General features: G+C 45.4%; 1 protein-coding gene across 1 annotated transcript; it reads right to left on the reverse strand.

Annotated features, from left to right (window-relative positions):
• Positions 1-2,005: 2,005 nt before the first annotated feature.
• Positions 2,006-14,790, reverse strand: LOC119452524 (shematrin-like protein 1). The gene is made up of 4 exons (XM_037714618.2): positions 14,675-14,790; positions 11,063-11,221; positions 4,959-5,342; positions 2,006-2,212 (listed from the first exon to the last, which is right to left on the reverse strand). The coding sequence occupies exons 1-3, from the start codon at positions 14,709-14,711 to the stop codon at positions 5,026-5,028; spliced, it is 513 nt and encodes a 170-aa protein (XP_037570546.1). The 5' UTR covers positions 14,712-14,790; the 3' UTR covers positions 2,006-2,212; positions 4,959-5,025.
• Between the last annotated feature and the right edge of the window lie 1,218 nt (positions 14,791-16,008).

A 16,008-nucleotide genomic window follows, 5' to 3' on the forward strand; every position in this document is an offset into this window, starting at 1 on the left:
GAGTGGGATACGAACGGGTTTGCAGAAGTCTGAGTGTGGTAGCCTGAGGTTTGTTCAATTTGGGGTGGGGGTGGGGGGGGGGGGTGGAAATGTCCTCCTGCCGAGACGATAATGGGAAACAATTTCGTGGAAGGTACATAATGGATCTTCGTGGATGTTGACCTCGTTCCGAGCCTGGCTAACCCCGACAGCGCGGTACGTGAAATCGCGCGCTATCCGGTGCGCCTGCTCGTTAGGATAACATCCGAGCGGGTTAACTGAGGCATCTATACGGGCTGGGAACCACGAGATGTGGTATCCTTCTTCGCTGCACTCCCGAGTTCTTTGAAGTGCTTTGTTTACAATATTGTTCACCTGTTCAGACACGAGTGCGGCCGAGAAGGATCTAACTGCTGTGCGTGAGTCCTAGAAGATGATAGGGGGAACTTTTGCGCTGTCAAAAGCCAGAGCGATCGCCGCTTCCTCCGCCACATGTGCAAACTTAGTATAGACAGAAGCTGCATTAAGCAGGTTGCCCTCCACGTCTACAACCGAGACAGCGAACTTATCCCCACTGTCATATCTGGCAGCATCGACAAAGAGGGCCCCTAGTTTGTGCTGATTGATCTTTTTAAAGATCGACTTGGCTCTCGCGAATCTTCTACCCTCGTTATGCACTGGGTGGATGTTTCGCGGTACGTGGTCAACCATGATGCGAGTTCTGGCTTCCTGGGTCAGGCTAATTTTGGTCCCCGGTTCATGTCTGGGTTGGATACCCGCTTCTTCTAAAATTTTGATCCCTGGCTTAGAGGACGACAGTCTTATTATTTGAGCCACTGTGTGAGCTTCTATTAGCTCATCGATAGTGTTGTGGAGTCCTAGCTCCAGCAGCTTCTCGTTGCTCGTGGACTGCGGAAGGCCGAGCACGCGCTTGATACCGGTTCTGATTAGAGAGTCGAGTTTGGTCTTTCCCGCCTTACCCCAATTAAGGTACGGCGCGATGCACAAAAACTTGCTAAAAAATGAAATGCATAATCGACTAATTAACTAATTAACAAAACATCACTCACAATAACAAAAACAGGGTCGGTGTAGAAGGCGTGATGACGACGGTATGGCAAGAGTCAGATCACGAAGGTGGAATGACAAAGGACCACGAGCACCTAGTGGCCTACCTACCTAGTGAACTACCTAGTGGCCCAAGCGGATAGACAACTTGGACCCCAGCGTCGGCGAAAGAATGTAGACAGATAGATAGATAGATAGATAGATAGATAGATAGATAGATAGATAGATAGATAGATAGATAGATAGATAGGCAGGCAGGCTCAACCCACCTGAAGTAACAAAAGTAGGCTAATCGCAATCATACCTGTATATTTCTAAGCCACATACGTGCACAGTTTAACCGATGTCTCCGTCTCAGCGTCTGTGCGTTACGAAAAGTTAAGCCTACCACTGTCGCCGTATTTGCGTACGGGTAGCTGTCGCCTCTCGGCGCAATTCGAGCACTTCTATAGCGTACGTGATACGCTCTGATTGGAAATTTCACGTTGCAGGGAGCGAACGCATGGACAAGGCAGTGCTAGGGATCTCAGCTGCGTTCCCTTGCCGTTGTTGAAGTCGGCTAGTCGAATCTCAACGGCTGAGGGACATCAGTACACAGTTACTAAGCATGTAAGAATTGCTGACTCAACACATAATTTATATTCGCCGAAGCGGTGTCTGCATTTCACGTCGAGCGAAGAACCAATGGTGTTTCCCGCAGTGCAGCCGCGAGTCAACAAACACCAGGAACATATTTAGCAGACGATGCGAGGAGCCAGACGCGGCATATGCCGTCGGCAAGTACGAATGTACGAGGGTCGCCACACTGCCAAAGCGTTCAAGAGCAAATAAAAAAAGGCTATTCTAATGTACGGAAACCGTGAAATTCCGTCACATACACCCACCGTTTTCATTTCATACAGGAAGAACACGGTGTGATCAGGAGTTGCATTGTAAAACTATGGCGTGATGACTCACATGTATAATGTAGCATTACCCTGAATCCCCACAGTAATTCTATCAAGCGGCTTTATTGAAGAATTTTGGTCGTCGCTTCTAGTGTGGATTATTTCATAAACTTTCGAGGCACCTACATAAAAGCTGTAATTGTTGGAGATATGTCTGACATTCAATATATTTTTTTCTGCATCATAGCCACGGTTTGCAGAGCATACTTTAGCTTGAGCTGAAAAAAAAGAACGAGACAAGAAATCAATTTCAGTATAGTGAATCCAACTTATGCGCGTGCAGTACATAAACGAAAACAGTCTTACAAATTGGCTATGGAGACGGCCAGACATTTGCAGGAACAGCCCGTGCGTTAACTGTTCTAGCCAAGCTCCCAGGATAATGAAGCCATACCACCCTACACCCGGAGCCTGGCGCTCGACAGAAGACGACGCGCTTCCTTCCCGCTTTCCGTCCTTGCGTGCGTGAGATAGAGCCGCGATCACCGGCTCAGCGTCCCACGCTATCACTGGCACATATATACAGCATACGGGGCGCGGCGACGATTTTACCGCGCTTGTACTTTATACAGAACCACACGGCGACGCCGACGGTAGAAATGCACCTGGAGTGACCATATAATTGCTGTCGCATAAGAAAAATCCTAAATAAATGTCGTGTTTTTACATGCGAAAATCACGATCTGGTTGTGAGGACACACCGCAGCGGGAGACTCAATATAATTTTGACCACCTGGTGTTCCTTAACGTGCACCCAAGGCACGGTTCACGATCGTTTTTGCATTCTACCCGCAGCGGAGCAGCCACCAAGGCCTCGATCGAACAGTGACCTCATGACTTTCACTAAGGGATCCATATCTACGCACGCGCCACCTTGGCTAGCCTTCACAGCTAGATATGGACTTAGCAACCCAATACAGGCTCTTAGGAGCGTCTTTTGACTGCTCTTGATTTGTCGCATGCCTTATGAGGTCGAACGCTCTTCGAAAATACATAGCATGGCAATGACATCGTGGTGAAACGGCTGCCATCAGCATTTACAAATATTCTGCGCATTCTCTGCATGTACTGTAAAGAAATGGTGGTGTTTTGCTGCTCAAGAATTTGACAATACGCAACCTGGTTAGGTAATAAATTAATTAGTTAAAAACCAAATTACCAGAAACATCTACTTGTAATCTAGCGATCTCTTCAGATGCTGTGTTTGTATTAGTCGGTGTATCATGCAACATTTCCACACTTCCTTTATGATCTGCCGCTATGTCAGTCATCGGTAAAGCAGCTCGTTTTCAGGTAAAGATAGACTGGGTGTCCGGATGGCTACTTCTGCTTTCGATAAGTGTTTTTTGTATGAGATAGAAAAATATGTCTAAATAAAAAAATACAATTTAGCTGTGTGAAATTCCGCATAGACTCCCCCACCCCCCCCCCGAAAAAAAATCATCCATCACTGAACTCTAAAAATTTATAGAAACCCAATAGATTGGTAAATGTCGCTAATATAAAGGTTTATATGACAAGGTCAAACATGTTGTACGGAGGAAGGTTTATTAAAGTAATTCAAGTTAACATTTCTTAAATGTACACGCAAGCTCAGCTTTTTCTGGCGCAAAATAAAATAGATATACTGTAGCAAACTTGGCTCTGGGTGTAAGCTTATTTCAATTATGCGATGACTGGCTTAATAGGACAAGTTATGCTAAAACACAGAGCTTAAAATTTCGCTCATTGTTTTAATAATGAACCGAGCTTATTATTCTAAAGGTTAGTAACTATAGGTTCAACAGTTATCTGCAAATTATTGCCCAAACTAGCTACAGTTTGGCGGCTTGTTTAGATCGAAGTTTTGAAATTTCTGCAGATTTCTGCAGATATAAATTTCTGCAGATTCCCGAGCAGCAATAATAATTCTAGAACTCAATAACACGAATCATTTTGTTTCAAGGTGGAAAACTAAAACTGCGCCATGAATCTATGTACTGTTCAGCATATGTCCAGCATTCGCCCGCCATTGCCGCTTGCGATTCATCGAAATTAATTAGCTTCAACTTGACATCTGTCTGTGACATAAGATAATGAATGGCTCATATCCCCTGAAGCAATGACTCATACCCCCGTAAACGCGGCCTCACCATTACGACGACAGAAGGGAAGCGATATTCTACGCTGTAATGATTAGCGGCCACGCAGCCAGCTGTGGAAGCACACGATGACGACGAACGCGGGAGCAGTGGTGCGAGGGCGTGCCGAGCTCGACAACGAGCGCCAACCGAGGGGCGCCAACGAGCCAGCTGCGGAAGAAGACAACGACGCTCGAGCCAATGCTGATGATGATAGCTTTTTGCGTACCCGGACGCTACCGAAATATGTGCCTCGTAATAAGCTTCGCTTGAAAAAGAGCTCCTTCAGCTACTGCCATCTGTCGATCCGAACGTTTCTCAGGCCTTACGTTCGCCGACTCACCCATTGTTGTAGTGAACATAACCTCGGTGCCTATATATATATATATATATATATATATATATATATATATATATATATATATCAGTGAAGTAAAGAATAACAGGAGCCGGCACAAAAGTAGTTCAAAAAATAGAAGCACGTAGGAAAAACATAACAGGACTTTACTGACGTTTCGGCCGGCGTCCGGCCTTCATCAAGAGTCTCTTGATGAAGGCCGGACCCCGGCCGTAACGTCAGTAACGTCCTGTTATGTTTTTCCTACGTGCTTATATTTTTTGAACAATATATATATATATATATATATATATATATATATATATATTGCAATTGCTGTCCGCTTGCACGGAAAGTTACGGGGTATGCTACGTTAAATACATCGGCATTCAGCAGCGCGTTGCGTCGTAAGTACTTTTGAAAGAATAGTAGCCTAAATGCGGAGCCAAGGCACAGTGAGTGTATGACTTATGAGCAGCAGAAATGACACCTGTGAAGAGCCCTCACCATGATAGACGGACAGGAGTAACAGGAGACGCAGCTATAGAACAGCTGCGGTGCCGGAACGGGCGGCTCAGTCGTAGTCGTTGTTCCAGTCACGGAAATTACCGTACACTCTGGGATAGGAGGAATACCGACGATACTCGTCGTAGCCGTACGGAGCGTAGCGACCGTAGGGGCCGTACTGTGGGTACGGGCCGTGCTCAGCATACGGGCCGTATTGATCATACGGGCTATACTTTGGGTAGTACCAGCCACCGTAAGGCATTCCATAAATGCCTGCTCCAACACCGGTGGGTTGTGGATAGTTCCCGGAACTCCCAGGCTCAGATCTGCTGCTTGATGTAGCTGTGCTGCTGCTTGATGCCGGTGCGCTGCCAATTCCTCGTCCTGCATTAGTATAAATCATATGCTACAGTCTATAATCGAACTTTTCAGCACAAAGAAAACGTTTACAATGATCTGAACTTGAATGATGTTTACATTGGCAAACCTTACATTTTCTTAACGAGGACATCTACGAGATTTATGGCCTATAGAAGGTAATAAATGTTTCATGTATAGTTCACATATTGATTACGCTAGATGAATTATGTACTATACAGTATAATTACATGAATTTAAAATTGCAAACATTCGTTTTCAGTAGTTTCGCCGTCCTTGCTAATTCCATATCTTATTCAAACGATGATTTCGTTATAAATTTGAAACGTGGCAGATAGAAAGTCTCTAGTTTAATGGGTTCATTTTTCGTTTCCTTATAGATAATTTCACCCTGAAAGACATGTACCGTGGGGGATATTTTATTCGTGGTAAGGGGTAAGGCGGAAAAGGTCAAACTCGACTCTCTAATCAGAACCGGTATCAAGCGCGTGCTCGGCCTTCCGCAGTCCACGAGCACCGAAAAGCTGCCGGAGCTAGGACTCCACAACACTATGGATGAGCTAATAGCTCACACAGCGGCTCAAATAACGAGAATATCGTCCTCTACGCCAGAGATCAAGATTTTAGAAGAAGCGGTTATCCAGCCCACACATGAACCGGAGACCAAAATTAACTTGACCGGGCAAACCAGAACTCGCATCATGGTTGACCCCGTACCGCGAAACATCCACCCAGTGCATAACAAGGGTGGATGTTTGAAAAGATCCTTGAAAAGATCAATCAGCACAAAATAGGGGCCCTCTTTGTCGATGCTGCCAGATATGACATTTGTTATAGTGAGGCATAAATTAATAGTGGCGATACGTTCGCTGTGTGGGTTATAGACGCGGAGGGCAACCTGGTTAATGCAGCTTCTGTGTATAATAAGTTTGCCCATCTGCCGGAGAAAGCGGCGATCGCGCTGGCTTATCACAGCGCAAAAGTTCCCCCTATTGTCTTCTCGGACTCACGCATAGCAGTTAAATCCTTCTAGACCGCCCGCGTGTCTGAACAGGCGAACAATATTGTGAACAAAGCACTTCAAAGAAATAGGGAGTGCAGCGAAGAAGGATACCACATCTCATGGTCCCCAGCCCATCTAGATGGCTCAGTTAACCCGCTCGGATGGAATCCTAACGAGCAGTCCCATTGGTTAGCGCGCCATGTCACGTACCGCGCTGTCGTGGGTAGCCAGGCTCGGAACGAGGTCAACATCCACAACAACCAATTATATACTTTTCACGAAATTGTTTCCCATTATCGTCTCGGCAGAAAAAATCCCCCCCCCCCCCCAAATTCGACAACCCTCAGGCTAACACAATCAGACTTCTGCAAACCCGTTCGTATCCCACTCCTCGGTCCCTTAACAGGACAGACCCTGACCACTCACAGTCATGCCGCAAATGTGGTAAGGACTCATGTTCTTTTGATCACATGCTCTGGTTGTGCCCAGCCCTTAACGCCTCTCCACCCATCACAAAAGTGCAATGGGAGGAATCCCTCAAGAGCAGCAATATTCACATTCAACTCCAGGCTGTCCAGAGAGCCCACGATATTGCGACGGGACTTCGTCTTCAGGTCCCATCATGAGTGGAGCCACTGACTTATTCTGTGGGAGCCTTCGGTTCCCCTACATTTCAGTTCCTCAGGGCTCAAATAACATTCTTGTCATGTCAAAGTACCAAAAATTGACAGTCACTTTACTATACGCCAAAGAGGGTGCAGGCAAAAGCATGCGCGCTCAAGGAACATTCATTAAATACCTGACATTCTTATTCGAATGCGTTGTTACTTCTTATTACTTGTTCTTCCCGACCAAAGGCCACGGGTTCGAGTGCCTTAATTGACGCTACCTTAATTAACTGCGCTTTAATTAACCTCGCCCTAATTAACACCAAAGATCGTGGGTTCGACTCCCACATAAGTTCGAGGGTTCGACTCCCACCGAAGGTCGTGGGTTCGAGTTTAATTAACTCTATCTTTATTAACACGATGACGACGGTGACCTGCACATCACAATTGTTGCGTGAGCGTTTGTAGGTAAGACACGATGCCGCGTCTGTGCAGTGTGTTACTACACCGAGTCGTCATCGTGTACGATTTCACTTCGACGACACGGTTTTCGCTCAAGGACATTGAAGGTCGACTGAACGATGAGACATATAAGGCTTTTGTCTTAATAACATATGTATGCATGAGTGCTCGACAAGTACAACTACTGATACCCAGCAATCACATTGACTATCATCAAACCGGATAAAATAGAAACGTTGATTCGTTCTCCAGCTTGTGTGTTTGCGGCTAACTACAGGTAAGGATAGTTAATCAAGATTATGCTGCGTGTCTTGTTTTGCAAGCACGAATTACGGCACACATTGCTGAACCACCTAAGGAAGTGTGCTAATGACGTACATTTTACGATCTAAGGGACAGGTACGTTTCTGACTGTTTAATCAGAAGCATATATTACCTTCTAAGTGCACATAAACGTTCTGACTAGTGTTCATTGCCAACAATTTGAAAGCTAGTCTTTCGGACCTAGATTACAACTCCGAAATGAACTTATATTATTGATAACCGCCACAAACTAACGGTTGGGTGGATTTTGTGCTCTTGCATTGGATTTTATTGCAGAAATCAGAATGGTGGAGGCGCTGCACATATCAAATAAATATAGTCGACACAATACAAGAGAATACAGGCAGATATGTTTGGTTTTATAACTTTATAAACAATTCAAATGCTATTTGAACTCAAGCGCGAACTGTATTATTCGAGCGCGTTAGGGTATTTCTTATAATTCGTCGTCCTAATTTGAATTCAGATTCCGCAGTTTAACGTGCCAGGACCACGATTTAATTATGACGTACGTCGTAGACGGGGACTACGAATTAATTTTGCCCGCCTCGGTTTCTTAAAGGGCCCCTGAAACGGTTCGGACAAATTTTGTTGACGCGTAGGGTAGAGCTACAGTAAAACATTAGCGTCACAATTTACGTGAAGCGTCTCATATTAAGAGATCTACGGACGATTACAAGTTACCCTCCTCCCTAGCCATGCATTTTCTTCTCAACTCGTTCGCCGAGTGATCGGGGCTAAGCTCCGCCTTCGCTGGCTCTACGTCATGTTGTGACGTGATGTCGTCTACTTCCGGTTCTCTTGGAGCCAGCACACGAACGCTCCCCAACCTCTCTACTAGCCGCCTGGCCCTCGATCCCAGCGAGAGCGATCAAGCAGCGTGTGCTGCGAGTGTTCTGTCGCAGCGCCGAGCCTGTCTGGTAATCCGGTAACCACAGACGAGCTGGGCGCTTTGACTGATAGGCAGAGGTGTAAACTAATGCGCCTCCATACCGCTGTGATGAAGGAGATTCGTAGACGCGCTGTGAGCGGCCTGATCGGCATGCACGATCCAGCCATCGGGTGGCGCAGTGCTTAACCAGCCAAATACCGGGATAATATTGCTGTAACCAAGTGTAAAACATTTTAAACGTATTAAAAGACAACGTGTTGAACATTACGCTCCTGCCAAAAATTTGCGCCAGCAGGCAAAGCAGAATACACTTGGTTACTGCTTTATTAGTTCTGTGTTTGGTTGAGCTTTGTGCCGCCAGATGGCTGCACCGTGGAAGCTGTTCACGTTTGAGTCTCCGTCCATCGCGTAAAACGCGCAGTACACTTCCGCTTGCGTTTACCTGAATACCGGACACGCTAAGCTCTATTGTGGAAATCATTCGGCGTAGATGCTGGCGCCGTTTGGATACCAACAGTCCGATGCGCTGCGGCCACTCCGCTCGTCTGCTGACTTGCAGAGGGGCACGATGTCGTCGCCTGACGTGTCGCCGATCGCGACGTTAGCAGCCCACAACGCAAGGCACGAACTATGGTGCTCGCGAAAAGAAATAACGAGACAAACACTGACCGCGCAGCTCTCGTCAACACGGAGCACAGTTGTGACACAAGCAGACGACACTTGCTTGTGGGCCGGAAGTGCTTTTTGTGTAGTGATACATGTCCTTGTGCATTCTCTTTTTGTTACTTCCTTTTTATAGAAACAAATTGCCTAACATCTAAACTATTACGAACAACATTTGTTCACCATAATGTTGGAAAAATTATCGATGACGCGCCCTGGGCAGCCAATCGGATAGCTCGCCCTACTAACGTCACATGGTCAAATCACGTCACTTGGTCAGGGGCGGCTCAAAACTCAGCCGATTGGTGTGCTGCTATCAGTAGCGATGTACATTTTAAAACCTGATAATAAATTACACGCTTTAGCTGGATCGCTTAGATGCGTCCGTTAGCGGTCAGACGTACCTACTCTAACGGCTCAGTACGTTCATACAACATCGGCAAAATCGTTTCTGGGTCCTTTTAAATGGGCGCCCAATGCACGGTAAACGCTAATATGGATTTGGAGCAATTCTCTGTACATTTGCAGTCGAATCTTTTATTGATAAAATCAGATAATCATTCACGGAGGGGTTCGCAGGTAGTGAACAATGAAAGCTTCAAGGAAAGAAATTTACCATACCGTACTGTACTGTTATCGCTCAAAATTTAAGTCAAAGTTGTGTGTAGCAAAGTGATGGCTCCAGTGGTGGCCACCTGTTTTCAAGTCCAGAAATGTGGGCTTCATCTCGTGAATAAACATGTCATGGCAGCCGAAATGCGCCTTCTACTTTGTTTCATCTATTTCGTTTAGGCCTCGTTTGCTTATATGTGTACTTTTGGTAATATATAGTATTGATCAGCTAGAAGATATCTTAATGGTGAATATAATTGTGACGACCATATATGGCATCCTACACACTGATAAGCATAAATCAGGACGCATTGTTTGTAAATAGCATAGTGTTTGAGCGGAAAAAAATTAAATTATGGGGTTTTACGTGCCAAAACCAGTTCTGATTATGAGGCACGCCGTAGTGGGGGACTCCGGAAATTTGGACCACCTGGGGTTCTTTAACGTGCACCTAAATCTAAGTACACGGGTGTTTTCGCATTTCGCCCCCATCGAAATGCGGCCGCCGTGGCCGGGATTCGATCCCGCGACCTCGTGCTCAGCAGCCCAACACCATAGCCACTGAGCAACCGCGGCGGGTAGTGTTTGAGCGGAAGGAGAGATGGACAGAAAGAGTGTCAACTCGCACCTAACTTTATTTCGTGAAAAACGTGTGCATCTATTGGCTATGTGGATTCGCAGATCCAACGAAATGGAACCCAGCTGTGGTGGTTCAACTGCACGTGCCTACCAGCAGGACCAGATGTGTGGCTTATACTCAGCGAAATATATGGGTCAGACAGAAAGCGAAACATTAGAGAGAAGGCAAGGATGTTAACCTGAAAAGTATCCGGTTGGCTACCCTACACTAGGGGAAGGAAAAGGAAAATATCCGCCGATACCGGATATGGTACAGTCTAAAAATGTGGGCCAAACCCGAAGGTGGGGCAGTCTAAACAACAAACCACATGGTATACTAATGCGCCCGCAGAATCCATTGTCCTTCAATATCAACAGCGGTGTACCTTTGTCTAAGTACGGTTTGCCGTATTTTTTTTTTGCCAGTTTACGTGCTTTCTGTCCATCTCTTCTTTCTCCGTTCACCCTTAGCGTCCCAAGTATTGACAGGTATGCACCAACTAGCACAACATCGTACTGTGTAAAGAGCGTCATTTGTTCTCACCCCGGCCGCCAATGCTACCACGGATAGTGCCACCAAAGGAGACTGTCACGCCCGGACGACCATTGGGGCCCACACGTTCGATTCCTCCTCGTAGCTCCCCTGACAGACTTCCCGTAGCTGTCGCACCAAGTGTGCCCTCTTCGGCATTTCCAAGGCCAACTGAAAACAATACACCAAGGGTTGAAGATGTTTCTTAAAATAAACGCTAATCCTACAGTATGACAAATGACGAACGTTGTGCGATCTTAAAAACTACCACGCAAATAAAAATCAAATGTGACATATCTAACGCACTCTCACCATGGTTTTGGAAAATGCTACTGCACAGTTACGGAATTATTGTTTACTATTAATATTATTTGGTTTGTACACATATAACACAAGGACACGAAGGAAATAGGGAGGGAGCAAGCTGACAACTGCCACCGAGAGGGGCGCAACGCCTGCCTACTCTTTCAGGAGGAGGGAATAGAAGAAATGAAAACACGAGGAAAGAAAAGAGGAAATGAAGATATGACGGAGACACAGACAGAACAAAACAAAATACAAATAATGTCTTTAAACGGAAGGCCAAGTCAGTGTCCTTCAGAAAAGTTAGCAGGGCTCGATGAGCCTGGTCACGTGGGAAGCGCACCCCCTTGGAAATAGGCAATCGTCAAGAGTCGCACATTGCAGTCCAATAAGTCCATATTCCTTAATTAGCAATGCGCGCTGCGCAACTAATTCGGGACACTCTAAAACGACATGTTCAAGTGTCTCCCAGGAGCCACAAAACGTACACGACCGGCTGTCCACACGTCCTTGTCGGTATAGGCGTTCACGCCCCAACACAAACCCAACCCTTAACTTATGTAGCAGTGCTCTAGCACGACGTGGCAAGCCTCGACCACGAACACGGGGAGGGAACGATCCGTCTGCAACACGCCGGTCTGCGTGCTGCTTTAGGAGGTGTCGGCGTATCAGAAGACGAGCGTTTTCAAGCATGCAGGAAATGTCAGGGCAATCACATTCGTGGTGGGCACAACTTGAAGCGAGGCGATCAGCCTCTTCATTTCTAGAGATGCCCACGTGCGAGTGTATCCACTGGGCAATGAGGGACACTCCACAGAAAGTAATTTTGCCGGAAGTTTCTTCGATACAGCATAAAAGTGGGGTATTGGCATCTTGTCTCAGTCTGCTGAGGGAGTCTGTAAGAATGACGACCTTCAATGCTTTTAACTCTTCGTGTACGTACTTCAGAGCAACATCAATCGCGGCCAGTTCTGCAGTTGTTGATGAAAGAGTCAATGTAATTCACTAGTTTGCCTCTCCGATGGATAATATCAACCAAATTGATTTAACATTTCCAAATTTTAGTAAAGCCTTTGATACGGTACATCACGATAAACTAATACTTAAGATGAGAAAATATGGCCTTCCAGAATTCCTTGTTTCTGGGATCGCAGAATACTTATCCGATCGCGAGCAGTTTGCGGATGTGAGCGGGCCACACTCGGCGTGCCTTCCAGGGACACCTGGCGTACCACTAGGCAGTGTATTGGGCCCTTAAGTAGTCCTGTTGCATGTGAAGGAGATTACTCATGTTACCAAGCCAAATGTTTAAATACGACTATTTACAGATTGCGCTTTGTTTAATGAGACCACATGTGCTAGCGAGCAAAATGGCCTGAATGAGAGCCGGAATACCATTTGGCATTGGCGCAAACAATGGAGGATGACCCTAAATGTAGGAGAAAGTGTTTTTGTTCTCATATATCGTAAAAAGACGTCGCTCTCTCATACTCGTATGTTAGGCGCTTCCCCACCTAGAGTAGTTACCAACTACCAATACTGAAATATCACCCTGTATAGCAACCTATCCTGGGACCTTCATGTTAACAAAGCTCCGCGTTTTGTAAACTGTTTTTAATGCAAACCTAAAAAAGATACACCATCTCTCAAACTCGCAATTTATTACTGCTAAGTCGACCGAACCTCGAGTACGTCAGTATTGCCTGGGGCCCTACGCTCGGTACAACATAAACAGCCTTGTACAAAGACATAGAAAGGCTCTCGGGTTTGTGTACAAAAAATTTTTGACCTTCGACTCATCTACTAAGCTAATGAGATGTAATGACATTCCGCTGCTTGAATTGCGTAGGAAGAAATGCGTAGGCTGAAATTTATTTCCTAACTACTAAATACCATACCGGCACTCTACCCCTCAACGTGTATAAGTCCACTAATGACGAAACCAACTTTCCACACTCATCAAAATGATTTGCCCCTATTTTGCCCGAACTAACACATTTAAATGGCATTTCTCTCTGCTCACCATTGATGATATGAATGGTTTGGCTTTGTTAGGATAGTACTCGCTTTTTTTGTGCTCACGTGTTTTGTCCCTTGTTTTTTTTTTTTTTTTTGCTTATATTTACCCTTCCTTCATGGACCTCGTCCCGCAGCATGTAGTAAATAAATAAACAGACAGATGTACAATGAACTTTATTAGCTACAAATAAATAAATAAATAAATAAATAAATAAATAAATAAATAAATAAATAAATAAATTGCAGGAAGCTTACAAATTTATCAAGGGAATTGGTCGCTTGGTATTCTTTTGAACATTACTCCTGACAGCGTCCCGACGAGGGAGTTGCAGCTACAATATCATTTCCTTTACGTGTTCGTAGGCGTGCTTTACCTCGCGGCCTTAGAGTTGAGCAACTGAAGCATCGCGTAGGGTTTGTCGTGGTAGCTGAACGGTACCGCCAACAAAGATCCTCAGTGTATCCTGCACTTGCTACCGCGCAACAAGAGACACTTGGTCGTTTACTGGTAATTTCGGATTGGCCCCCCTCCAGTACGCAGTGTACTGCACTCTAAAGTGAATTCAGTGGGCTTACCATGTGCTACAATGGACGGCGTTATATAGACTAAAACGGATGAAAGCGCTTGTGTAGTGGAATTCCCTTCAGTCCTAGTCTCACTTCAAAATACATCATAATTCCCGCAGGTAGTGCGTCCAAGGTAATCAAGTACACACAGCCCTTCGATCATTTTGGCAGGTGACACGTTCAGACTCCCCATTATAGCCTAAAACGTAGCTCTAGATTTTGTGCTAATTTGTGAACCATTCGCAGGACGGTAAGCGCCATCCGATGAGTGTGCTGCGCACATGAATGTTCTTTCTTGTGTAGTCCTTCGATATTTATTTATTATCTCTCCTTGTTCATCATTCAGTATGCCCCTCCCACTTTATATCTCGCCTGTTCTTTATTCACGATTCTTTTTTCATGTACATTTCTCTGTGGGAGCCGGCAAAGACTCTGCAACTCCTGGTGGCGGTTGCCAGGTAGCTCTCTGCTCTCAGCGATAGCTTTTATGTATGCAAATTTAATAAGAATACAGCGCGGATATATTTGGTCGGAAAGTGAATGTGAGCCCACCATCACCGCGCGGTTCGGACTACTGTCGGTATCATTGCATCAAACCAGCGGACACGCACAAAGAAGGTTGCAAGCTGTACAACATGAAAAAAAATCATAAAATAAATCTTTCTTTTCAAGGTGGACAGCAAAAGCTTTAAAAGAGGCATCTGCTTGATTAATGTGACGAATATATGATCTTACCAGCGGACAAAAGGCAGACAACAAGGAAAGTTTTCATGGTCGAGGTGCCAGTAGGTATGCTTCGAGCGAAATTCTTTGGCTAACGTGGCAGACTGTAATAAGAAAAGCGAACGCGCTTGTTTCCCTCTTTATCGCAAAAAAAGAACCTGTGTGAGGTAACTTTATTTGGTCATTTGTTCTATCGACACAGCTGTTCTTTTTTTTATTTGTCGTGAAGTGGGATAAGATCGATGACCTGCACACAAAGCAATAGCGATATTCCTTTCCATGCTAGTGACCAAACAGGCAAAGTGCGCGCTTAAAGAGTTCTTGGATTTAGCTGCTTTGCTAAGGCAGGTTTGCAGTTGCGGCAGAGAAATATAGCTCGACAGCCTCCATGTTTTAGTCCTATTCAAGGCGATATCTTTTTTTTTTCCTGGTGGTTCCAGCGGTACAGTATTTTGTTATCGCAGTCCATAAATTCACCACTAATGTGCGTCAGCAGTTGTGTGCTCAATACTGTAGTTGACTTGTCCGTTCATCCGTATATTCCGTTACGCTGAGAAGGACTGTTGTCGGTATTGACATTACTACATGTTGCTACCTCAGGACACGTCGTCTTCCTCAGACTGGAGAATAAGAGAACATTGTCCGCGTACTTCATTATAATGATCACTCTTGCAACCGCGGAAACCGTGAAAGGAAGTTTATATTTAACTAGACTGCCGAAACACATTGTGGTGCCAGTAAGCCCAGGCCTGTTCTGCTAAGGAGTACATCATGACACAATACCTGCGAATATGTACAACAGGTTCATAGATATTTCCTAAAGTACACAGACATAGCTGGTTCGAAAAAAACGCATAATAGTTAACGCCTTCCCAATGGAGGTCGAAAAAGTAACTTGTTGCAGCGCATTAGGTGGTATAAGTGCGAACGTGGGCAAACGTGTGGAGAGAAGCCATATAGTGGGTTAAAGCAAAACTTTGCCTACCACCACCGATAGGAAGCCAACTCATGTTATTGCAGCAATCAGATCTTGGGAGCTGAACACGCTAAACACTATGGTATCGCGCAACAATTAAGCCACGATAACTTTATGACGCATGAACAACGGCGGTAACATATTAGCTTGCACGTTGTGCTGCTGAGCTCGAGAACGCGGGTTCATTAATGGCTTCGACGGCCGCACTGCGATAGCGGCAGAATGCAAAAAAAGCTCGCATACTGTGAATGGGGTGCCAGTTCAAGAACCCCAGGTGGTCTAAGTTATTCCAGGTGTCCCCCACTACGGTCGTAATTAAATCGTGGTTTTGGCAGTTCAAATCGCACAATACTTTTACGTGGAAGCACAG

The sequence above is a fragment of the Dermacentor silvarum genome, chromosome 5, assembly GCF_013339745.2.
Source record: "Dermacentor silvarum isolate Dsil-2018 chromosome 5, BIME_Dsil_1.4, whole genome shotgun sequence".
NCBI lineage: Eukaryota > Metazoa > Arthropoda > Arachnida > Ixodida > Ixodidae > Dermacentor > Dermacentor silvarum.